Source organism: Calidris pugnax, unplaced genomic scaffold (genome assembly GCF_001431845.1).
Source record: "Calidris pugnax isolate Ruff unplaced genomic scaffold, ASM143184v1 scaffold31, whole genome shotgun sequence".
NCBI lineage: Eukaryota > Metazoa > Chordata > Aves > Charadriiformes > Scolopacidae > Calidris > Calidris pugnax.
The window spans coordinates 9,525,839-9,550,774 of record NW_015090786.1 but is presented as its reverse complement, the minus strand read 5'-3'; the positions used below and the strand labels follow the sequence as shown (position 1 = coordinate 9,550,774).

Here is a 24,936-nt window from a genome sequence, read left to right as displayed (position 1 = left end):
TCAGTGAAGAGTCTCCAACGGAATATAATAAGAATTAAAGGACGCCCTTCCAATGTTGATGGTTTGATTTTTCTAAAGGAGCTTAAATGAGAGTGCACCCCGTCCCAGGCAGAGCCCTTCTTGGTGCTCGAACCTTCATTTGCCCTGTCGGCCTCCGAAAGGCCCCTGTCCCAATTTGAGTCTCTTCCTGGAGCTCAGGGGTTGAAGGCTGTGAAGATCTATGGTTTTGCTTTGAAAAGAGTGTGCTTTCATATAGATGTTGTTAGGTATCCGCTGTTTCCAAAAGCGGGTGAGAGTTGTACACCTGTCAATAACCTTGTTAAAACCAGTCTCTTGGCTGAAATGCCAGAAAAGTATAAGAATCAATTAAGCTGTTTAAAATTTGCTAGAATAATACTTGCTAGGAATGAAGCACCTTCCTCTTGAGGACTGGACCTAGTACTCTCTAAACTTGATCGTACTAATCTCATAAATATTATATCATGGTAGGTAAGTATCATTTCTTACAGATAAGGTTGCTGAGACACAGACAAATAATGTGCTCCAGTAATACAAGACCCAGAAATAAAACACAGCCTTTATTTATTATAAAGAAATTAGGGAGTAAATTGCAAATGACTGTTTGCCTCTCCCTAAGACTGCTACTGCCTAGCAACGATTGCCAGAAAGGATAAACATCATTAACTGTAAAAAGTTTAATGCCTAAAAGACATCAGGAGTGCTGATATACAGTCTTGAGGTGTCTCCATACTGTATTAAAATATTATCTGGCTTTGCATTTTGGGTCTAATGGTAATCCCAGCCTTGCCCATGGTATGCATATGCACACCTGTGCACACTCCTATGTATATAATGGAATTTGTATTGCAGCCATGCTATGATTACCTATAGGAGGGGAATGCTTCTGCAGCCAAAATAAAAATTAGAAATCTTGCACGCTACATGCAGAAGCTTCTCAGGAAATCACTCGAGCTTTCTCTTCCTGTCAGGCTGGGGAATATGCCTCTTAATTTCCCCTGACAGAAAACATATCAGCTCATCAGCAACCCTAAAAACGAGAAAACATCCCTGCTGAAGAAGACTGACTGCCAAATGCTTTCATTGCCACTGCAGCAAGGGGGACAGAGAGAGGAGGGGCATGCTTCAGAAATTTCAGGGAAGTAGAATAATTTACTCTGCTACCTGTAGAATCCCTCTGTTATGCCTTTTATTGCCACGAAATATTAATCTCATAGTCAAGGTGTGACCCTTGAAGAATTAATTTGAGCCAGAGTGTACACGACCATTTAATACTAAAAGAATAATTTATACTCCTGAATGTGGATAGTGTGAAATTCTCTTACAGTGTTTGAGCCAAGGCAAACATCTTGATGCAAAATGTATACCTGCAGATCTCTTACATATTTAAGGGACGGAACAAACGCAGCTCAGTCACATACTATGCTGCGTGCATTAACCTGTAGCAGTGGTAATCTCTCCCAAAGTTGCTGTGCGGTTTCTTAAAGGCATTGTAGCACTACTAATATTTGAATTTATTGAAATATTTGCTCCTGCAATTTGGCATAAATGAGTAAGGTATTTTTAATAAACCTCCAAATTCTCTTGAATCATTGTGTTTCTGAATCGCACACAATTACATTCAGAGTCTGTTTGTTAAATGATACATCAGGACAGGGGACCTTTAAAGACAATTATTGTAACATTTATCACTACTTCAGTGTATTTGTAGTGCTGGGCTTTTTTCGTTTCTTTTTTATTAAACCAAAACTATTTCGAGATGAAAATATTTTATTGTCGTTCTGCATATTTGTGGAACTCTTGCACCAGCATATTTCCCACCCCCCCATGCCGAAGGAGTAATTTTGTAAGTCAGTGTGACAGAGATAAGTGGACTATATTTATAAGCATACTAGCTCTGGTACATTTATTAATATTGTATTTTTATATAAATATACTACAGTGGGCCAGCTTCCTATTACAGTGAAATTACACAGTCACATAGAGGAATACAGAATTCACATTGCAGCATGAAATGGTTCCAGTTCTCATATTGTTAAGATAATTTTCAAGCTGTGAACTGGGTGGAAACTGGTGCTGTCGTGTCTGCATTAAGTGTTTGGACAGCCCGAAACTCAAGCCTAGAGTGTTTTGAATGTCTTTTTTTTTTTTTTTTTTTCTTTCTTTTTTTTCCCATTTTGATGGGAGTTAGTCTCTTGGCATGTAATGGAGTCGAATGCATTGGAGTAATTTAGGTTTTCCAAGAGTTGCTAAGTGATGATGACAACTATGGCTCTATGGCTGGAGGTTTTTCTGTCATATAGCTGGGTGGTCATCTGTTGTGTGACAGAAATGGTCTCCATTTATTATTTACGAGATGGACATCTGCCAGTCATCTGGCTGAAAGAGGAGCCGGAGGACCCTTGGGAAAGAGCGGGACACAGAAATGCTCCAGCAGGTTCTGTGCCTTCTGTACCCAGCCCCGTAGAAGTGCTCACTGCAGTCAATGGTCAGTCCTTTGTAGCACACCCTCTGCAGGATGCAAAATCCTTCTGAGTAACATCTATGTGTGGATAGGTATATTCTGTACACGCATATGTTTATTACAAACAGAAGGAACTTATATATCATGTGCCAAGTATGGATCAGCTCATTGGTGTTGTGATCTGGATGGAGGGTTTTGTTATATATAGTTCTCTAAGTCCAAAGTATTCAGATCCAGGTCTTGACCAGCAATGGAACTATGATTTTCATTTAGGTACATGTTGTGACTTTGAACATTTTGGAGCCAGGTTGACTGGCTGAGGCCTTTCTCTTGTGTATTAATTTAATGGCTGTAATAATGGACTCTCATTGGCTTGGTTTCAAAGATTTCTGCAGTGTAGTGATTTGGGAGTTAAGAAATGTTAAAACTATGTGAGTTTACAAAACTTACTGGCTTTAGAAAATGCAACTGGTTTTCCTTTTAAGATCGATCCAGATAGCTAACAGATTAGGAAAACAACTTGCCCATCCCCAAGTTTTGTAGCATCAATCTCCAAATGCCTTTTAAAATCAAACTTAATTTAGATAAAGAAATCATTCCTGGTTTTAGCTGTAATACTTTGACTCTACAGAGTTATGTCTGAGGGCATTGTAGTAGTATGGGTTTTTTTATTTGTGCAAATTGTTTTTTAACAGACGCTGTTTTAAAATTTTATAATGAAAGTATTCATAAGCAAATAAATATAAAAACAATCTCCCTAGGGCCAGGAGGCGATTGTGGTGGTAGTTGTTTTACCTTGCTTGTTTCTGGCAACGACATCATGCAGTGCTATTTAATAAAATACAATTTCTGCAGGGGTGGGATTTTGAAGTCCTTGAAAATATTAGCACTTATAATCCTGTATAGGTTAAGGAGTGAGTAATGCAGTGAAAAGAAGTCCCAAGGACGTAATTACAGGGTACGGTTTGGTTGTGTACTGCTTGTCCTGCCAACATGAAGAAGCAGGCACACCAAGAAGAATATGATTGGAGAAATTTGAGGAATATAATTGGGGTGTGCTGGTGAGACTGATGCAGAGCAGACATCTTTTCCATCTCCTCTGATGCTCCGCATTGCTTTATATTGCTTGTGTGAAGATGTCTAGGTATTTCTTTAAAATTACCCAAATTGGAGTTGAACCAGAGAATGGGAATGAATTATTTGTATTGCAGAACACCTCTGTATTTTAAAGATGCTTACATTCAATGTTAATAATGAATCTCCTCATTTAATTCAGTATATTGCTGCTCCTTGTAAGCAGCCATAAATTCTCTACAGTCCTGTATGTGCTGATATACTAGAAATTGATGCATCTTGTTTATTAGTTCAATATTATCAAGTAGCCAGGGGAACTCATGCAGGAGGCATTTTTACACAGGGCAATGCCAATGGGAGGTTGCATATTTCTCTCTCATACAGCAAGAGCTAGGAAGAAACTGGTTTTGATATGCCTTCAAGTGCAAACAAAAACTTTGTGGAGAGGACTTGCCTTCTTGTGCATCATTCCCAGAAGCAGTGGCTTAGCAGACCAAGTTCATTGGTACTTGTTACTAAGTCTTGAGTCTTTTGTCTGTTTTCCAGATATAGCTGGCTGGAACTTGTTCAATCATCTTATTTGCTGGTGTACGAAATAGGGAGACAGTTCCCCTTGCTCTCCCTTTACCAGTGTAGCTTGCCACAGTTCGTACAGGATGAAAAAGAAATGAGAAGGTAGCTTTGAACACCTCTGTGGAAGAACTCCTAAAAGGACAGATCTGTATAGTTGTTTTTAGGAGTAGTGCTGCTGCCTTGTTTTTATTTTCAGTGTGATAAATGGGATTTTGCCTGCTCATGTGGATTCTCTTCAGAAATTAAAGTTCTTGCCTTCCAGCGTGGACACATGTTTGGATGTGGTTGAGCTACAATTGAGTTACAGCTCCAGAGGTCCTGCTTCCCATTGTCTGAGCTGCCCTCACATTGTAGGTGCATGTTGTGCGCCTGTCCCTGCTCCAAAGGAAGAAGTCGTATTTTGGGGCACAGCAAAAGGTCCCTCAGGTCTGGCTGAGATGTCAGCTGGAATCCAGCCATGCCATCTTCCACAGCACAACTTCAGTGATGGTTCTTAGATCCAATGATCTTATGTTTACAAAACAACATAAGACAAACAAATTACACAACAGCATGGTTGGAGACCACAGTTTTTAAGAGACTGAATGCAATCTTGCAAGATACACAGAGTTTTCTCTGAAGAGATCTTTCTTACTCCTTAGTTGGTGCTATCACATCAGATTCAGTTTCCACCTTTGCAATCTTTAGGAATCTAATTCCTAAATTTGCTTTCTATCACTCATGTATGACAAAATGTGTTGTTATCTTAGCAGTATTACAGACCAGATCGTAATCATGTCAGTAGAAATATGTGATATGATATTTTCTAATAGCATATCGTGTAGCTCATGAATATTTGGCATTTTCTTCTTCCCAGTTGCTTGGTAGTTTAAAGAGAATTTTCTCATTTGAGTTTGTCACTTCTGATACTGATTCATCCTTTAATGTCTTCCAGCTTGCCACTTTAGAATTCCCTCCAAAGAAGCTCTTCGGAAACAAGGATGAACGAGTGATTGCAGAACGACGGAGTCACTTAGAGGTAATGCCAACTTTTTAACAGGCTTCTATGGCATATTTAGGTGGAGCACTCTCTGCTTGACCAACAGGAACCGTTCCCATATGGCCAAAGTTAAATAGCCTGCTTGTAAGTATGAAGTTACTTGCTGCCTCATTTAACACAGGAGATGGCAGCAGTAGATTGCAAAGTAATGAAACATGCCTTAAAATAAATAAATTAATCCTAATCTAGGGGGAAAAAAGCATCTCTTTAGAGATATTCATAGGAGGTACATTTATTTAAGGGGGAAAGGTTGAGGATGAGGTAAGTGTTCACTGTAGACAGATGGTCCCTGTGCAAGACAAGATTAAAAAAAAATATTGCTACTTTAAATGCTATTTGTTAGCTGAAGATTTACTGTTTTATCATAGTTACTATATCCAAATATCTCATGACAGAAGGAAAGCAATATTTAGGCATCTTGGAGCTTTATTTTGTAACCCAGCTTTCTGAATGTATCTTTTTTCTTCAATTAGTTTTAAAAAGTATTTCTATTGTGGACAAGGTTGCCGAGTATCTGAAGCTTGGGGTGGTTTTTTTTTTTTTTGGCTTTTTCTGTGGTGCCATGTGGGTGGCATAATTTTGACTCCTATCACACGTTAGATCTTTGTATTTCTATGTTAATGCATGTCTTATTGCAGCCCGGGGGAGAGGTGAGGTTTTGGGAAAGAAGAGGCATGAACAAAGACTAAACCATACACCCCGCAACTGTATTGTAGCCACATTGGGGATTACCTGATCATGCGAGTCATTAAGAATTATATTCTTTGTAGCGCTAAAGTAGCATTAAGTAGAGCTTTAGAGAAGTTAATATAAAAGTAGATTGCTTCCCAACTGGAATCTTTTCTTCCGTGTTTCACTTTTTTTTTTCTATGTACTTCACCTTTCCTTTGATCTACAAACAAAACATCCTCCCACTGACTTCTGATGTGAGGTGGTTTTACATGTAGCACAAAATGTAATCTGTTTTTTGTTTCATGTCCTCTATAGAGGGCATATAGGTATGGCCACATTCCAGTCTAGTACTCAATTTGCATATTTTTGTACCAGTAATAAATTTAATCCCTTAATCTTTCTGACCTTTCATTGATTTACTAACAGATTTTATTGTAATGCTTCTAAGCGTTAAAGCTGCTGTGTATGGTGATGCTTGATCACGGTCGTATAGTACTTACAGTTCTCTATATAGCCAGGTTTTAGCTTAAAAATTAAATTGTATCTATTTTAACTGAATTAAGTTATTGAAACTTTATTACCTATATATCTTGCAAACATAATAATATAATATGACCCAAGTTCACACAAATATGTTTTGCCATATACCAAATTGTACACTTGGCCATGCCTTTCAACAATCCTGACAAATCTCTCAGTGTTGGAGAAACTAAAGATCCCCCATGGCTAAGGGAAGGTTAAATAAAGAGGAAAAGGAGCCACACAAATGTTACCATCCTTTCCATGAGGAATGCAACAAGCTGGTCAAAACCCCCTTATGTCTACATCTCTAGTCATGATATTTTCTTCTCAGTATATATTTTGCAGCGGTTTGTTCTGGCTTGGCTGGAGTTTCAGCTAACATAACTGCAGCCTCCTTGGTGAAAAGTGGGAGAAACCACCCTAAGTAGTGTTGGTTCCCAAAGTCACCTAACGCTTTTAAGGCTCAAAGCTCATCTTGGGTTATACTGGGAAAGTATTTGGCAGGCAGGGAAAGCGGGATAGTGGAAGATGGCACAGGCACCAGTTCTATTGAAAACACTGGCTGTTAACTGCCTCCTGGCTTTCAGTCTGGTATGAACCTTGGACACGCTTCAGTGGGCCGACTGGAAAGTAGTAAATGGACGAATTGCCTCTGTAAGGGACGTGGTTTCTTGATATTTTGATGATAGCACATTTCTCACAGGGGAATTTGATCACATAAGGGCACTGGACCTTGGTAACAAGCAGAAACGCGGCTTGTGTTCAGTTGGCTTTTGTACCTCATCCTGTGACTTGATTTGCTGAAAACTCATTGCAATCTCTTTTAAGCCTCACAGATGATGTGTTGTTACAGCTGTAGTATGACATAAAGATCATTTGATTGTTCCATAGGGTTAATCCAGAGCTAATGAGCTAATACAGCATTTTTAGAAAAAGCAAAGCACAGCTTCCAGGCCAATAAAAATGTATATTCTTATCCAGCATCTGAGCTGACTTTCTTGACTAAAAACAGTTGACATACTGATAAATATCAGCCTGATGAGTGCTCTGAACAAATATTCTGTATTGTAAGATCATTAGCAGAGCTGTGATCCCAGTGGAGGATGACAAAGAAATTACTCTGCTCTTCCAGTTTTTGCATTAGGTATTTATAAATCTTGACTAGGCTTAGACTTCACATTGTTTTTCCTGAACTTTTTGGGTTAAAGTGGGATAATACCGCTTATGAAGTATGCACATAACAATTTAAAATTCAAACTCCAATGTACACCTGTGTGAGGGAGAAGACAACTTAAGCTGTCATATCAGTTAAAGAGCCTGACTAGGGTGTTTGCTGGAATTAGCAGTTGGTTACTGAAATGGCCTTTCAGGCACTTCTTCTTTACATCAAAACTAAATTGCAGCTCTCAGTCAGGTCTGGGAAAATGATGCAGATGATCTGGGAGTTACTGTAGGAGCAAAACTACTCTTCCAATTAACTAAGCACACAACAATCAGAGAACTGGTTCTAGTGCAGATATCTGAACTGTTATTTTATTTGACTCACTTGGGCTTTAGTTGGGGAAATTTTCATTGCACCTAATTATGAAAAGATTTGTCTGAAACATCCTTTCAGAACAGTTTAGGAAGTTTGGTTTTTCCTACACATGACCTCTTGAATTCTTGCCACAGCAGGACAAGTGCTGAGGACAGTAGGGGGGTTGTGATACCTTTGAAGGCAACTAAAATCAGGGGGGCTGGCTGTAGGGTTTGCTTTGTTTTAGGATTGTCATGTAGAGTTACCTTGTTTCATCTTGAGATTGGAAGTGGGCATATTTCATCATAATGGAGTTGAAATTACTTTGAGTAAAAGGCTCCAGAGAGCCCCAAATTATGAGGATTGTGATTTAAAATCACAATAAATGCAAATTTTATGCAAATATTAAGTTCCTTTATTTATTCTTTTTATCCTAGCCGGTACAAATGCTTAATAACCAAAAGCTTCACAATATCTTGTTGGTCGGAAAGCACATTATGTGTACTATTTCTGTGTGAGATGAACCTAGAGAGGGAAGGCTTTGATCTCTAGTGTGATACATAGTTGCAATGTAAAGACTTTTGCTTTAATGTTTATTAGTATAATAGAAAGTCTTTTGACCAATATCTTACATTTCCATAGAGGTTTGGAAAAATAACATGCAAGTTTGCACAAAGGCTTTGCCTATACATCTTAAGAGAAAACACCTAAATTGTATTTAAAATTACCTATCCAAAATGCCCTATTGCAATCTGTTAATTTAGTATTTCATCAGGGACCTGTTGCAGGGTAAAACTCTAAATTAATTGTTCCACAGTCTAAAGACTGTAATTTCACTTCAGAGCCAACCTTGCTTGATTAAATCCGCCTTAAATGAAACAGCCAAGAATTCTTTTGATTAAAGTTAATGAATAGAAGTTAGTGTGTATCTATTCTTTCATGCAATTAGAAATCAGTAGGTAAGGGTATAGCTTCCTTTTTAAAAATGAAATCAGATGATGTATATTCCTCTTATTTTTTTTAAGCAAAAACTTTGTAAAGGAAACACATGTCACAAGAGATACGTGATTCAGTGAATGTATCTGTTCCTGTCTAAACTGCAGAATATCTCTTATTCCTTGGTGAGTTGCTAGATCTGTGCATGACAGTTAAAAGTTTTCCTGAAATCCCAGCTTCTTTGGATACTGTATTGCTGTATCATATCATTCCCATGATTATTTTTCTTCTCCCAGCCTCATGCTTTGTTGTAGTAACAAAGATTATTATTAGCTTCATTTTCCCCATTGTGCAGCCAGGAAAACTGGGCAGGAGTGACTGTTGAAGCTGACAAAGCAGATTGAGCTGTGCTTCTTGACTCCTTGGTCAGAAGCCTTGCAGCCACGGACCCACTAGGCTTTCTTTTCTGCTCTTGCTGTCACCAGTGTGCTTAGTTAAAAAACAATTGTTATGCTGACAAAATCCCAACAGGTTGTTGCTTAAAGGAAAACAAAAACTCCCCTGAACCTCAGCCTGTCTCCTTGTCTCTGTTCTCTGTTTCCCCACGCCCTGATCCCACTGCTGCATCTTCTCAGCTTGGTTTGTGGACAGCAAAGGGGAACAGGTGAAATCCCTGGTCGGGGATGCACTGAGACAGCTCAACAGTCAGTAGGAGTCGTGTGTTTCCTTTGGTTGCCACTTACAGAGCTCAGGGAATGAAAGTCAACCTCTAACAGTATGGTAAAGCAAGCCTGCTCCAGGTTTTGTAGGAGCACATACATCTTCTTGGCATTGGCTCGGTTCTTCTTTTTTCTTAGTACTTTGAACCTCTTTAAAAGATAGACATGCTCCATTTATTTAAAATTAATAATACAATTGTCCTTAACCTCCTCACTTCCTGATGTCGTCTGATGAGGCTTTCAATGATAGGTGTTAATGTAAGAGGCAGAAATAAATCTTGTATGAACTGCATAATTCACTTATGCTCTCGAATCTGTAGAACTGGCTGGGGAAAGCACTGTAGACACCAAACTAACTGAAATACTGCTGATACCTACAGTCAAAATTGAGTTTTTTTTAACTTCTTTTACAAAATTCAAATTCTTTATCTTAGTAGCCAAATGCTTTATTCTATTTTTAGTTTGTATTCTCACTTGAGTTCCTTTGGAAGTGATAATTTTTAGGGGGTCTTACTGTACAGGGCTCTAAAGCCACTATGACTTTCCCCTTTAAAAGTGAAATCCTGCTGGTTTTGCGTGGCTTCAAGAGTCTGGTTCTTAAAGAAAACATGAAATAACAAAAATCTCCCCTTTTCTTGAATTCATTCTTGTTATTTAAATGTGTTATTAATTTCAGGATCAACGCCTCAGTGACACTCAAAAAATGTGGGTAAACAGAATGTTTGAGTCTGTGTGAGACCTCATTTATTGATGTTTTCCTCCACGAGGGCAGAAGCATTGTAATGAGATTTTAGATGATTCATCATCTGAATATTCAGTATGGAGTTCCTGAGTCCATCCCACCGGCCTTTGGTTCACAGCCCCATCTGAGACAACCTGCTTCATGCTAGTTACAGGTGAACTGGTATTTCTAGCGCAAAAGCCCCATCAGGTAGGGTCAGAGTTACCATTTCTGTTTGATTTCCGCCCCCCCCACCCCCGGACTCTGACGCTGGTCACAAAGACCTTTCAAAGCTACTGATTAGGTGTCAGTTCAAAGGGATTATTAAAAGGAAATTATTAGACTCCAGTATCAGTTTACAACAACATCCCTAATGCCAAGGCTTTTTTACGAAGAGCTTTAAAGCCAGCTGCTCACCAGCCTGGCTCTTGCACATTGAATGTTTGCCTCTGACTGTGCGGTTGTAAATACTGTTCTTAGCAGCATCTCAATGCGAGGGACTTGAGAAAGCATTCAGAATACATTTGATAATCATTGAAAGATAAAAGGAAGCTTTTCCTTTTGTTACAGACATGAATGCACACCAGATATGATTGCTAGCGCGAAAGCGAACCACTGCAAATGTCAGTGTTTGGTAATCCTAGAGAAGATTGTTTCATACCCGTGGTCTGAACTACAGAATGCAACATCTTGGAGTGATGGTTTTCATTTCCCGCTAGAGAAATAGGGATGCGACAGGAGCACAGGAGGAAAGAGCACAGATACACCCACAAAGACAAGAGAAGAGCATGTGTGGGTGAGCCATATTGTGAATAAAATTACATGAAATCCATGTCAAGGATAATTTTATGGATTAGGTACGGTTAGTCTGCACCAAGTGCCCTTCATAACCTCTAGTAACCGTATAAAAAAATTCAGACACCAAAATAGCTGCTTTTCAGCACCAACACTAAAGTCTTGCCTTGCCTGCAGACAGTAAAACTTTGCAGGTAGCCCTCTGAGAGTGATTTCACATGCCAGGTTCCCAGCCTCCAGCGCATCGTCGGGGCTGCCCAGGGCACCTGGCTCTTCTTCTTTGAAGCGGCAGCCCTCAAAGGGGAGTTGTAGCAGCTCTCAGCAGTGAAGCATTTCATCTTTTTTTGTGTGGCGCTGCCTCTCGTGTGAGGCATGTTGGCTTCAAAAAGTGACTACATAAAATTAATTTTACTTATTGAGTACAGTCACTGGGTACAAATAAGTCGAAATTAGGACTCTGCATACGTCAGCAGTTGATCCTCTACCAATAAAATGTTTATTTGATTAAATACCGTAGACTCTCAGCCAGGCCCACGGCAAATGCAAGACATTATTTTTATAATAGCAATAGAAGAGAAAGATGGTGGTTTAGAAGGAGTAAAAGCCTGGGGTTATTTTCTGGATGAGTTAAGTTTAAGCTCTGGTCCAACAGGCTACTGGATGCAAAAAGAGGAGTGACCATAAGCAGCCCCTTGGTCTCGTTTGCTCAAACTCAGTGTCTTATTCAAGATCGGGTCTGAAACCCCCTTTTGCAGAGTTTGCTGTAGGTAACTTTTCATAATATGCATACCCCTTTTCAAGAATTTGGGTGTTTGTTTCTTTAGATGTATAACTTCAGATCCCTACCTCAAAAACTGGAGCTTTTGTGATAAAATGTTTATCTCTATTACAACCAAAGAATTAAATAGGATGTGCAACTCAAAGACCGTTTTTCTTTCCTTTTTAGAGATTTCAGAAAACACGGAGGTATGTTTATCGTAATTTAGTGAGTACAGAATATGTGACAACATGTAGTTTGAGCTCAAGTTTAGCTCCACATCATAATGTGTTTTGCCATCAGTTCAGAATAAATTTCCCAACGTCCCCCTAGAAATCAGGTTTTGAAGTTGTGTACCTTTCTCGGTCTCCAGTCATGCCTCTCCACATTCAGATGTGAGCAGATGAATAAAGGGAGTGCACGACCAAGGACACTGGGTTGAACTGGGTGCTGTCCCTTCTCAAAGGTACCTTATCAGTCATCCTCCAGCATCCGATTCCACTGGGGGAAGCGGAGGGTGATGCATGTCGAGTGCTTCGGTAGCTGTTTGCCAAGGCCGCTCCAGCGGACGACGCTCTGCTGCTGCCGGCCTGGAGTCGCACGGTAAATTCCATCCTGTTGTTGTTCTTTCTCAATAGATTTTGACAGGACTTGTTTTGACTTGTGCTCCGGAGAAAAGACGGGTTTCCTTCACTACTCAGGTCTGGTTTGATCTTTTTTTAACATGGCCATTCACTTCCTAAAGAAGGCTTGCATTGACAGAGCACCTGTAAATCATAGCCCTTGCTGCTTTTTATTATTTTTTTTTCCTGCCAGCCTACAATTCAGTTTTCATTGGAGCTACTTAAAGCCAATGAATATAAGCTTTTAGCATGCAGGCGTTGTAAGAAATATTAAGTCCTGTGGATTTTAAATGAATTTCAGGCAGAATAAGATTGTAATTTGGGATGTAGACTGACTTCAGAAGTTAATTCAATTGATGCAGCATAATAGTAATTCAACATAATGTGCTCATGCCATTAGACTGGCACAGAAAAATGCTCTAAATAGCTATAATGAATAGTTTGGATTTTGAAAACCTAGGAGAGCAATTTCACCTTGAATCATAACTGGCATCTCTCAGAATGCTTGTACATTACGAAAATTCAAAAAGGTGTATGAATTGAAGTAAATTTCAGTACCACCCCGGGTAAAATTAAATTTTAGTGGCACTCAAACACTTCTGCAGATGCAGTGGTAAAATCTGCTTTCACCTGTATAGCTGTGGAGGAAACTAACCCTGATTTAAGGACTCTGCATTACACTGTGCATAAGAAACATAGGGAGAGTTTCTCAGTGGGATAAAAATGTAAGTCCTGGGTTTTTAATGGAATTTAGCTGCTTAAAGAGGTTGATTCTTACCCGCTTTAGTTCCAAAGTCATTTAGTTACCCCTAAACATGCCCAAAGGAGTGGTGTGTATGGTGTTGCTGCATCTCTCTCCACTTCGGGTTAAGTCCACCACCAACACAGACTGCTGCCACGTTAGTGCCACTGCAGTGGCAAGAAAGAAGTCTCCATAGTTCCATTTTTTAGCTCCAACAAAAGCAAAGGCTAAATTCTTTGCTATCAAAGTAAAATTCTGTTTTTATAGATCCAGTATTTACAGCCATGTTAACATTTGGGAGCTATAAAGGTAAATCTGTTCACTAACAAAACAGCTACATTACGTTTTTGGTAGGAGCTTTCAATCTCATCCCCTCCTATCTAGGTTCTTAGCAAACAAGTTCAGCCTAACCAGTTAGGAGTTTACATATATGTAACTCAGTCAAATAGGCAAGATATTTGCTAGTATATTAAAGAAAAAACAACCTAGCATAATTGACTGTCCTCATATTATTTGTGCGAAGGGAAACCCATAAATCCTGGTTTCTTAGGGAATGTTACCAGCCTGTGACACAAGTTTTAACATAGGTGTGCTTTGGGAGAACCAGTGATGTGCGTTGTGGGTGGCTGTCAAATTATATGTAGAATCTGTAGGTAGAATTTTTTTTTAATATGGAAATCGTTGATGCATGGGGTGGAGTTGTATGTAGAGGTATAGACATGCAAACTCAGGGTAAGTTGATACTGATTGGGAAGTTCTTGATTTATTTTTTTATTTATTTATTCCCCAGTGACTACTAGGCATTATCTGTAAACAGCCTTGCTTCTGATTAGGCCTAATCAAAGTGAACAGGAAGGGTTTGATTAAAACGAGTCAATCCTTTATTCTTGGCTTGTGTAATGGGAAGCCAGTTAATCCAGCCCTGAGCCTAATTAATGTCTGCCAATCTGAAGCAAATACCCCCTCCCCCCCTTTGAATATTATTACTAATACAGTGGTGACTTGTCATTTTTAAATATGCGTGAATCTGTCTTTATTCTCTTGAAAAATCTCTCTGTTCTCACACAAGTTGTGTGTGACTAGAGCAAGGTCTCTGGTACCTGTGGGTTAGATGTGTTGGGGAGGCATTTGTTTATCCTCAAGGAAGCTTTGCACAACTTTGACAGTGTCTAATACTGTTGGTTTTGTCAGGAGAGCCCAACCGTCCTGGTCTTTCTGCCAAAGATATTGGCCCAGGTGATCATGTCATAATTTTAGAAGCTTTCTCTCTGTATTTTTCACAGAAATAAGATCCTTCAGGCACCAGGTAGTCTCCCAGGCAGTTAGTCTTTTTCTCATCGCTATGAAATCACAGCTGCATGTAATGACCTAAGGGTGTGTGCAGGAGATAAATGTGTATGGATCCAGAGGTGACATTAGGTACTTCCTGGAGGGCCTGAAATATCACTTGAGATATTGAATATCACATGCTGTCCTGCTCACTTATTTTACTCACAACTGTTTTATGATATCTTGCAATATATGTTGAGGTGTTGGGGGAAAGAATTGAAGCCTCATGTTTTCTTTATGAAAAAAAAAAAAAAAAAGAAAAAAACCCCACAGAAGACCAGAATGTTTCTGAGCCTGTTATATCTGGTGGGTGGAGATCCTAATCTTGAATGGCTGGAGGTGAAGATATTAGTCATATTCTGTGTACGGTCCCCCATTCTTTTGAGTTGCTGTACTCCAAAGGAATGCAACCTTCTATTTTATAATCTTGCTATCTGCCAATCCTCTCCCTGTTTGCTTAAATTTCATAAATCCAGAAATGGATCTGAAACTAATTTTAGAGAGCTATCAGAGCATCTTGATGGCAATTACTCCCAAGTAGCCAGTTTAGCCTCAGGTGGTCCCCAAGGGAAGGGGAGATGGTTTTAGTGGCAGGCACAGGGCAGAAGCTTAACTGTGGTGAACCAAATCGTGGCATGGGGGTTGCTGAGCTATCCTTGCAGACCTCAAAGAGGAGCCTTCCAGGACCGCTGCCTGGCCAAAACACCTTGGTGTTTGAACACCTTGAATTCCCCTCGCTGTGTAACATTGGGATGTTTGGCATAAGAGAACCTGATCTCTTGGAACTCAGTGTATAAAGAAGCTTCCCATGTTGTGGGTAAAGGCTTCTCTTATCCTCCACAGCTGGCTCAGGTCCTATGTTGTCCTATCCAGTCCTATGTGGAGGTTGAGACCTGGCGTGTGTCCTGGATGAGGCAGAGCTGGCTTAGCTTGCAGCCCTTTTTCTAAGGGTTCCTGTCTTCTGTGCTCTCCCAGTGGTATCACAGCTTGCATCCCCAACTCACCTCCCCGTGCAGCATGTTAATTCCCTCTGACTTCTGCCAGTAAGAAAAAAACACAAGGAAGAATCAGGTCTGATGAGAAGTTTGAATCCTGTTTCTTTTGGGGAGATGTGCAGTCTCTTCAGATCCTGTGTCATCACCCAGGACAGGGCCCTTCACCACCCTGAAGTCTCTGTGGGACACCATTGCCTCTCAGTGACGTTTAAACTAGGCGCTTTTTTTTTAATCAGTAGAGACTGTAATTAGGGACAACAGCTGGCATTTCTGAAGTGTTTCATATTTGAAAGATCGCCCTCGAAGTAACTTTTTTCTCTTCAAGACACCAATGGAAAGGTCCAAAAAAGTTGATTCATTTAGGAAAGGATCCCCAAATGTTCTTTTTCCTTTGCATATCCTGAAGAATTTCTCTGTAGGAGACAAAGGCAGGAGATGCACTCCCATTCCTGCATTACAGCAGACTCTCTTTGCATGCGTTGTCTTCTGAGCACATCCTTATTTTTCTGATCACAGATCGGAAGTAAAGCATGTTCCTGCTTCTTTTGGGCTACTGTCTTCTTGGGAAGGTCTGACTTTGCAAATCTCTAATTGCAGCATAATGTGGTTTTTCAGAGTTCGGGAATGGGCTTCAATGTGTCTATTTTTTTTTTTTGTAATCAGATTCCTATCCTATAGAAAACAGCTGTTGATACCTGCATATGCTTTGCTCTATGAATAATTCAAATCAAGATTTGATTTAAAGCTTGCAGCACTTAACACTAGTCAACAGAATAATTATGTGATTGGTGCTGAGAGAAACAAGCATCTATATTAAAGGGAGAGAGGAGCCGATGCTAGAAGTTAGATGAGCAAGTCAATTAGTGCTGCCTCTGCCACCGATGACTTTCTGTGACCTTGTGGTAAAGCTTTTGACTGTCAGATGGATGTGTAGGTGTTGAAAGTGGGGGTATTGTTTCAAAGGAAAAAAGCTATTATTTCAAAAATCCCTAAAGCCTTGTAAGACTTACCTTACTAAAGTTTGTGGTGCTTTCAGCTCCATCAAATATTAGCAGGTGGTATTTATTATGCTAATTGTAGTGTGTTATATTTAAATTTAAAACACTGATTTTTTTTTTTGAGGAAATTGCTAGACGCAGCAGTAGGAGAGAGAAAGCTCAAACTTTCTTCACTTTCTGGAAGTACCAGAGTTGATGAGTTCTTAAAGACACCAGAGTTTAATGAAAAATCCAATTCTTCCTAAGCTCTGCTATTGGTCTTGGAGGCTGTCGCTGTTTGTAATGGATTATGAGAACAATGTCATTGAACTGAATTCCTCTTTAATATGCCACAATTGCAAGGATGATAAGAACACTTTCACATTCCAAAAAGCATTTTGATTGTAATAACGTTAATAACTTTAAATTAAGTTATGGATTTGTATTAAAATGTATAAAATTATGAGCTCCCCACATCATGAAGTAGTGCAAAAATCATTAGAATGACTTTGCTGTGCTGATGAATTGAGCACGAGATGAATGCTGGCCTACTGCTAAAAAGGTGAACCCTATTAAAAGTGATTTTTAATAAGCTTTTAAAACTGTTGCCGTTTTGCTATTCACATAATTAAAAGGGAGGGAAAGTTACTCAAACTAGGAAGTAAAGAAAAACCTTTGGGCTTCGAAACGCTTTCTCCGGTCTTGTTTCCACTGCAAACCCTAGAAATGCAAAGTTAAAACTTGCTGGTCCAGCTGCCAGCAGTTTTAAGGTGAAGGCCATGAAGGTTGTAATGTATGCCAAGAGGGCAAACCCACTGCTTTTCCTATTTTGGACTTTTTTAACCTGACTTTATATCTTTAAGAGTTTTGTGTATGCCAAGAGTATTTCTAATCTCTAAGTGAGTGTTCCTGAATGTGTGTTTAGACTGAGCAACCAACACCATCCGTGTGTAATTTACCCATTTTAGATCCCTGTTGCAGTGCCAGGATCCTGTGCCCTCATATTGAAAGACCTACAAATTTATAATTAGGATATTTTCCAGCAAACCAGCAATGTAGCAGGTTGAACACTGTTAGTGAAATGAAACTCCTAAGTGCATTTGGAAGAACACCGATTACCAGACTAAATAATCCAGAACAAATGGTGAGGGTTTTGAAAGGCTAACAAACAAAAACAAGTAATAAACCCAGACCTTTTGGGATATTTGTCGCAGTTCTTTGGTTTTATCTTGCCAAGGTAATCATGCAGACCTAGCAAAAGTAGGATTTCTAGAACGCAGTGCTTTGCGTACTAAGGACAATGATTTAGCAGTCGGTGAAGTGCTGGTAGGAAGTCACAGCACTAATTTGTGTAAAATTTGGACATGTTTCTGTGAAGGCACCCTGAGCTCGCCAGTGTCTGCTAAGGGACTTTTTTAATGGAGCACATCAAAAGATGCCAGAGTGCTTCTCACCTAGTTTTAACTCAGCACAAATAACTTTATTCTGTAAATAGAGAAAAATCATATCTGCTGCTGGAAATGGATTTAATATCAAAGCTTTGAAAACAACTCTCCCCCTGCCCATGGAGTCCTGACAGAGGAGATCCTTTCATCTAGCCTCGCTGACACTCCAGCAGTTTCCAGTGGCTTCTTGGGTTGCAACAAACTCCACGTTGAGTCCCTTTGGAATCTCTAAGAAAGTTTTCTTTCTGTCATCTCTGGCCCTTGGTGTTGCTGTGCTTCTGCCCCTTTCCCTGCTTTCTGCGACCCTCATCCTCTCACTGCCCCATATGGATTTGGAAAGCATCTTTCCACACACCAGTAAGGAGCACTCTTCCTTTTCTCCTACTTTCTGCCACTTTGTCATCCACGTTGCAGCCAACAGGAGAGAACAACCTTCCCCCTGACTGCCTGGCCACAGCTCTTTAATCGAGGCATATGCTTGTGGTGTGAACAAACATTTCTGCCATCCATCACTGTTTCCCTCGCTACGGGACTTAACTCCTAGCCAGCATATCTGGGCAGCCTTTATTTCATTGAAGCAGCAGCTTCTTTGTGTCAAGGGCACGTGGGCTCTGTGCTATGCTAACACCTCAGCATCGCAAACAAGGGCAAATGCAGATATGGGATTTAAAAGAGGGCTAATTTGCTCAGAGGTGGTTGTTGAAGAGCGCATAATGCCAAGCCATATGTCTGGAAACCTTCATACAAAATGAATTCCATCATAATCTGGTAGGGTCTGCTTGTTGCCATTTTCCTGAGGACCTTTTTTCGTGTTCAAAGAATCTGTAATATTCACTGAACGACTCCTGTGCACAGATCTGGGAAAATAAGTATACCTGCTGTTCCTAGTGTTTCCCTGTCAGATAAGTATACACTTACAGCAGAGGGATTTTTTGCTCTGCCATTAGAGCTATCATGCCAAAACAATGAATAATGGTGCTACAGGAAAGGCATGACAGTCAATTATCTGGCCATACATACCAAGGTGAACACAATAGGTCTTGTAATGTCTCCGGCGAGATATCTGGGTACCTTTGAGCCTTCAGTAGCCATAAACTGGAATTACTGCAGTAACTTTTCAGCACAGTGCTAAAACTCTAACAGGATGCCATGTTTTACATTTGATTTTTCTACCATATTCATCCTTCAGGCATTACTGGATTGGGACTTTTTTTAAAGGGCCCTACTTCGTGAACTAATTATGACAAATGCTGATATGACATCTGTTGCTCACTTTAAATTACTTCTTAGTCTGTTGGAATTCATCTTAAAGGCATTTTTGTAATGAATTTTTTTTTTTATGAACATTAATACAACCTGTGGGAGATCTGAATAAAAAAGAAAATTCACCAGTCCTGCCAAGAGAATAGCTTATGTGCCAGCTGCTCTTTTTTTTTTTTGGTTGTTTTTTGTTATCCTGCTTTCTGCAATATTAATACAGCTGGTTTCCAAGGCACATAAATAGATAACAGGTTGTTATAGCATGGAGGAATTCTCCTTGAGAAGAGAGTGAATAACTAGGACTGCTTCCCAAACACGGAGCCACTTCCATAACCCAAAAGCTGCTGCATTCAAATAACTAAACCCTTGTGGCCTTCATAGGAAATTGTGCTGTTCTGTCTTGCAGATGTGTTTCCCACTGCATCCAAGATTTGTGAGTAATTCCTCAAGTTATCTTTCTGTGTGGTCAGTCTGTAGCAGAGCAAAGGAATTTATCCCTGTGCTCCCTATGAGATTGGCCTTACAGTTATTTGAGTGACAATGCGTACCTTTTTTTAGCACCTGTCTGATCAACCTTTTACCTGCTGTGTTTCATTCAAAAGTTATAAATGTGACTTATTAAATCATGCTAAATGATTATAATAATTCAGCCCATATGTGAAGGAAACCCCATCAGGTTTGTGAAAACTAACTTTGTGTTAATGTACATCTGTTAAATTTCTCAAGGTACAAATGGATGTGAGTCACACAGCAGTTGGTGAATATTAACTTTTGTGCAGGGGAATGTTTCTTATGTAAGACTTAAAAAACCCATGAAATTAAGAGGGCAGCTCAGTGAAAAGATGCTTGTAGGTTCTGAGATAATATGGAAGTCATGCAATCTTTGTGCAGATGGCCTTGATCAAAACAAATCCTTTTCAATGCAAGGATTGGGGAGGCTTGATGAGGGGAAGATTTCGGAAGGCCTTTTGTGTCCATATGTAGTGAAATTCCTGCAGCATGGATGGGAGGTTTGCACCTGCTGTAGTGTTTGGTAATGCTAGACGGCAGGATTAGCAGGTCACGATTAGCAGAGAGCATTGCATGACTACAGAATAAACCAGAAAGCATCACACAAGCACAGAATAAAATGGTCACTAAGCTTGGCAGGGGAAGACAGTGGAAAATGCTTCTTTTCTGCTTTTTCTGGGCTTAATACAGCAATTTCAGTAGCCCTGTTTTATGGATGGATTTAAATTCTGGTGCTTATTAGAAGGACTTTTCACAGTTCTTGGAGATATTTTTCTTTTGTTTTTGTTGTTTTGTTTTTTAATACCGCTGTTCATTTAATTCTTCAAAGTGGTCATAATCAATTTGATCAAGTCAACCTAATGACAATATGCATTTCATTCCACAGAAATACCTCAGGAGCTTTTTCTCTGCGATGCTGAAATCTCCATCGTCTCCGCTGCACATTGAGAAAGTGGGGCTGACTCTGTCAAAACACACCATCTGCGAGTTCTCACCCTTCTTCAGGAAAGGCGTTTTTGACTACAGCAGCCACGGGACTAGCTGACTTCTGGGCCAGGACCTTTCTTCCAGAGGAGCACTGTTGGAGTAGTGCCTTCACTTTTTTGCGGTGCAAGAGAACTGGGAGGAAGAAGAGAAGTGATCTTCCTCCATAGCTGAGAGGTTGCATCCAAACAACTCCAGTTAAAGACCGCTACACTCCGGCGCTTGCCTGTCTTTTACCAGCTCTCATATTAGTGCCTGCATTTGCCTGGCGTGGGGCATACAGACATTTTTGTGTTGGTCGCTCTGCTAATACTGTACAAAGATTCTGACTCTCGTGCTGGGTTTGGACCCGCTCCTTAGTGGGAGTGTGTCCTTCCCATGGCTCAGCCAGTTTGTTCTGGTGCTGCCAGAGCATCTCGTGTTTACTGGGGCGGTGTGTCATGCTGACAGAGGCTTTCTGAGCAGCCTTTCCGTTTCTGTCTAAGCTGTTCCTTAAAGAGCATTTCCTTTTTTGTTTCCTTTTAGCACGTTGTGGCGTTTAAGGTAATGCTCATACTCCACTGTTGTTTCTTTGGGTTTTTTTTCCCCTTCCGGACACACATTTTAACTATTTGACTGTAAAATTGTGTAGTTTTCCTCAGAAGAATTAAAGGGCCTGGGCAACTTGAATGTTTACAAAAATATATGCAGCAGAAAGAATATAATTTAAACTCTGTAGAAGTCTTCCACACTCAGTTGTTTTGAAGCAGAACGAATCACTCGCCATTAATTAAGGAGGAGAGGAAGCAATAGTTACTGAAGAATGCGGTCAGCATCTTTTCAGATTTTCTAATTACCCAGACTGTGAGTGGATACTGTGCACTGTACAGAGCTCATAGCTATGCATAAAGCTAATGCAAAGTGCTATATTTCTTTTCTTCACAACAGCGTAACACTGTAAAACCTGAATTTTATTTGCATCGGTTAAAATTTACAAGATTTGACTAAGAGTATGTTAAAATTACTCAGGACTCATTCTGACTTGCACATGTATATACAGATAGAAGTCATTTTATATTGCTGCGGATCCAAAAATATATATATACACTGTGACTGGAATTGAGTACGTGTACATGTTAATGTATAATTGGTTGTATAAAAATCAGAATCAAACAACGTCCAGTTATTAAAACGCATAATGAAAGGTAAGTTTGGTGTGCCATTTGTTAGGAGTGTGAAGCATTATACGTGAGTTGCCATCATTGACCACTAGTAGGTCTTGGTAATTAAACTATTTCATGTTGTAGAAAATTATTATTAAAACCTAAAGTAACAATACTGGTGACACTTTTATTTCATGACTTAAATTGTACAAACAGTGACGGTTTACATTTAATGTGATGTGTAAAGATAATTGGGTTCCGTTATTAGAGCCTAGCCTGTTACAATAAGGATTTCTAATTGGAGGGGGAAATAAAAGGAGGAAGAAGAAAAAAGAAAAAAATTATTAGAATGGGAATTTTGAGAGCACTTTTATTATTTTGATTCATTTCAGTGAAAACAAAAGTTAGGGTAAAATTTCTAAACCACCGGAGCCCAATTATCAGCAGGGTGGACTTTAATGCCTGACTGTACCTGACTGTCTCACTTGGGCCTCTGAATACCTTCAACTGGGAGCCAGGTTTCCCAGCTGAGCATTCCAGTCAAACCCACTGACTCCCAAACTGGTTTTGCACCATGTCCCGGCCGTCCCCAGTCTCTGTCGTGCACTTCAGAGCTGGAGGGCTGACTTCACCTGTGCTTTGTCATTGACAGGGACCTGACCTCCTGATCCTGACCATGCCCTGTGCCTCTATTGCACCCCTCCCATCTCTCCCAGGGCCTTCCTGTGCCTGTATGGTCCCCCCACCCCAGAGGTCATGTCCTCCCTTCCTTCTCCACCGCCAGTTGGCTTTGCTTGTTCTTCCCAAATCAGCACAGGAGGTTGGGTGCTTGCTGGGCTCCTCCAGTGAGCTGAGTAACTGGAGTTGGATGGGCGATGGGTGACTTCATTTGGCTGTGTCTGTCCTCGTGACCCACCTGAAAGCTTCAGAGGCAGAAACTAGGCGTGGTACTGCTGGTTCTCATAGTGGCCTGGGAATTTTGACCCTAAATTTCACTTCAAAACCAGACAATCTTTTTCTGTCTCTCCTCCTCCCTTGGCCTGCTCCCCCTCCTGCCTCATTGCAGTGTAATACGATAAAAATTCTTCAACATTAGTTCTTTAAAAAATGAATTGTATGTAACTGTAGAGCATTATTTGCCATGTGCCACTTCTATGAAAGGACCTGGCAGGCCCAAGAAATGGCAAGCTACTTGATCTGCTGTACAAACCCACTTTCTGCAGATTTCCTACCTGAAAACCCCCTTGCTTTCCCGTAGGAAGCAGCACAGAGCGCGATGAGCGAGGCCCCGTCACCCCCCGTGGCAAATGCAGATCTGCAGGAAGGGTTGAGCGCGCAGGACTCCCGGAGGAAAGCCCCACGCTTCGTGTCACTTTGGATTTGGAGAATCTGTTTAAGCAAAACACAACTAGACAGAGAGTTAAGTGGAGTGAAAAATATGAATATTTGTATTTTTCACATGAATTTAAAAGAAGACTTGTACTCGGTTCCTGTCTCCGGCACAGATTAACTCGGGGAGGACCAGATGCTCTAGTGGTATAAACCTGCCAATAAGGTGGCTAATTTATGTTGGCTAGTTTATCTGGCCTGCAGCGTCAAATGTCTACATTGCAAATAACAAAGTAAAGGCCAGTTAATCACTCCATTTAAAATGTCGTCAAGTTAAAAGCTACAGAAATGCAAGTGTAAGCATGCAATTAGGACCACAGCCCCAGGCTACCAGCTTTTCCCACCTTCTCGTGGATCCTTCAGTGGTACCCAGAGTTTAATCAATGGCTGCAAGCTTAGGATAGACTAAGAGGCATCTTTTAATAATTTCATCAGTAAAAATATGATTGCTCTTTATAACCTACAGCTTTTAAACCCAGACTCCGTAAGAAGTTTTCAATAGAAGTTGAGATGCGTGTCAAAATTATCAGTCATATTCAAGATGTTCAAACTGCATTTCTGTAGAGATGTCCTCAGGCTCTAAAATTCTCCATGAATTTTATGTTTAAAATATTGGTACTTTCAAAAACGCTGTGAAGGTCATCTCCGGGGCTTGTACAGTTCTTTTCAAAGTGTCTCTGTAATTAGGCTTGCAGGCTTCGCATCAGCAAAGTCCTTAAGCAAAACCTTAACTTCTGTATCAGGACTATTTATATTTCAAGTGAAGTGTGTATTAAGTGCTTTACTGAACTGGGGCCATCGTTCCTACCCGTGTAACTGAAGTTGTGCCTCCATTTAAGTCACCAAACCACTTGGCTCATATCCTTGCTGACCCTACAGCAGTTTTTCATCAACAGGGATACACAAAAAAGGACCAAAGGCACATTGGAGATGGTGCTGGGCTATTTTTCTGCATGAAAACTTGGTTAAGAAGCAAAAAAACTCTGGGCAAAGCCTCCTTGTTCATCTTCACCCCCCATTCCTTTAGCTGGAAGTGCTTTTCTTCTGAATACGCTGCTGTTTGTAGGAAAGAGGTAGAGCAGCCCCCAAATCTCTGCTGCTGAACGGCTCCTGGCAGCCCCCTCGATCCCCAAACTGCCCTGTCCTGAGAGCCCGCAGGGTCAGTCTGAAAACCAATGCTCGGCTGCTGCTGTCAGAGATGATGGTAGAGATGAGGATCTTCTTCAGAATTGCTCTAAAAACGTGAGGGGGAAAAAATCCCCACCTCTGTAAAGCTTGGCTGGTTACTTCAAGTTTCTGCAGTTGTGGCAGATAAAATGAGGAACTGAAATACATACATTTAAAAAAAATTAAAATAAAGAAGCGGGATGCTAAACGTGTTGCTCCAGACAATCAAATCCAGTCATTCCAGTTTAATCAGTGATCCTTCAACAGCTGTTGGAGAACTTCTGATTTATTGTCCATGTGACCTCTCCTGGATACGAGTCGAAGAAACACCTTTGTACTAGACAGTGGTAAAGCTTGAAATTCTACATGCTGCCAGCTCTCTGAAGCCCCAAAGTTAGAACAAAGGAATTATTTTTTACTTAGCAAGATACTGATGTCCACTCCTGGGTTTGTTTTCATTAGATCCTGGGGGAGGGAGAGGGAGGGAAGTTTGATAAGAGCAAAAATTTGTTGGCTTCCAAACCTCATCATGGGAAAGAGATGTTCCTTTACAGGGAAGTCTTCAAG

The 24,936-nt window shown here is 40.3% G+C and overlaps 1 protein-coding gene across 2 annotated transcripts in view; it reads left to right on the top strand.

Annotated features, from left to right (window-relative positions):
* KIF16B (kinesin family member 16B) overlaps positions 1-21,997 on the top strand; it is a 140,139-nt gene extending 118,142 nt beyond the window's left edge. For both annotated transcript variants that reach the window (XM_014966428.1, XM_014966427.1), the window contains 2 exons: positions 5,064-5,147; positions 20,574-21,997. In XM_014966428.1, coding sequence (XP_014821914.1) covers positions 5,064-5,147; positions 20,574-20,732 — 243 coding nt within the window. In that variant the 3' untranslated portion in view covers positions 20,733-21,997. The remainder of the gene's footprint in view (positions 1-5,063; positions 5,148-20,573) is intronic.
* The last annotated feature ends 2,939 nt before the right edge of the window (positions 21,998-24,936 follow it).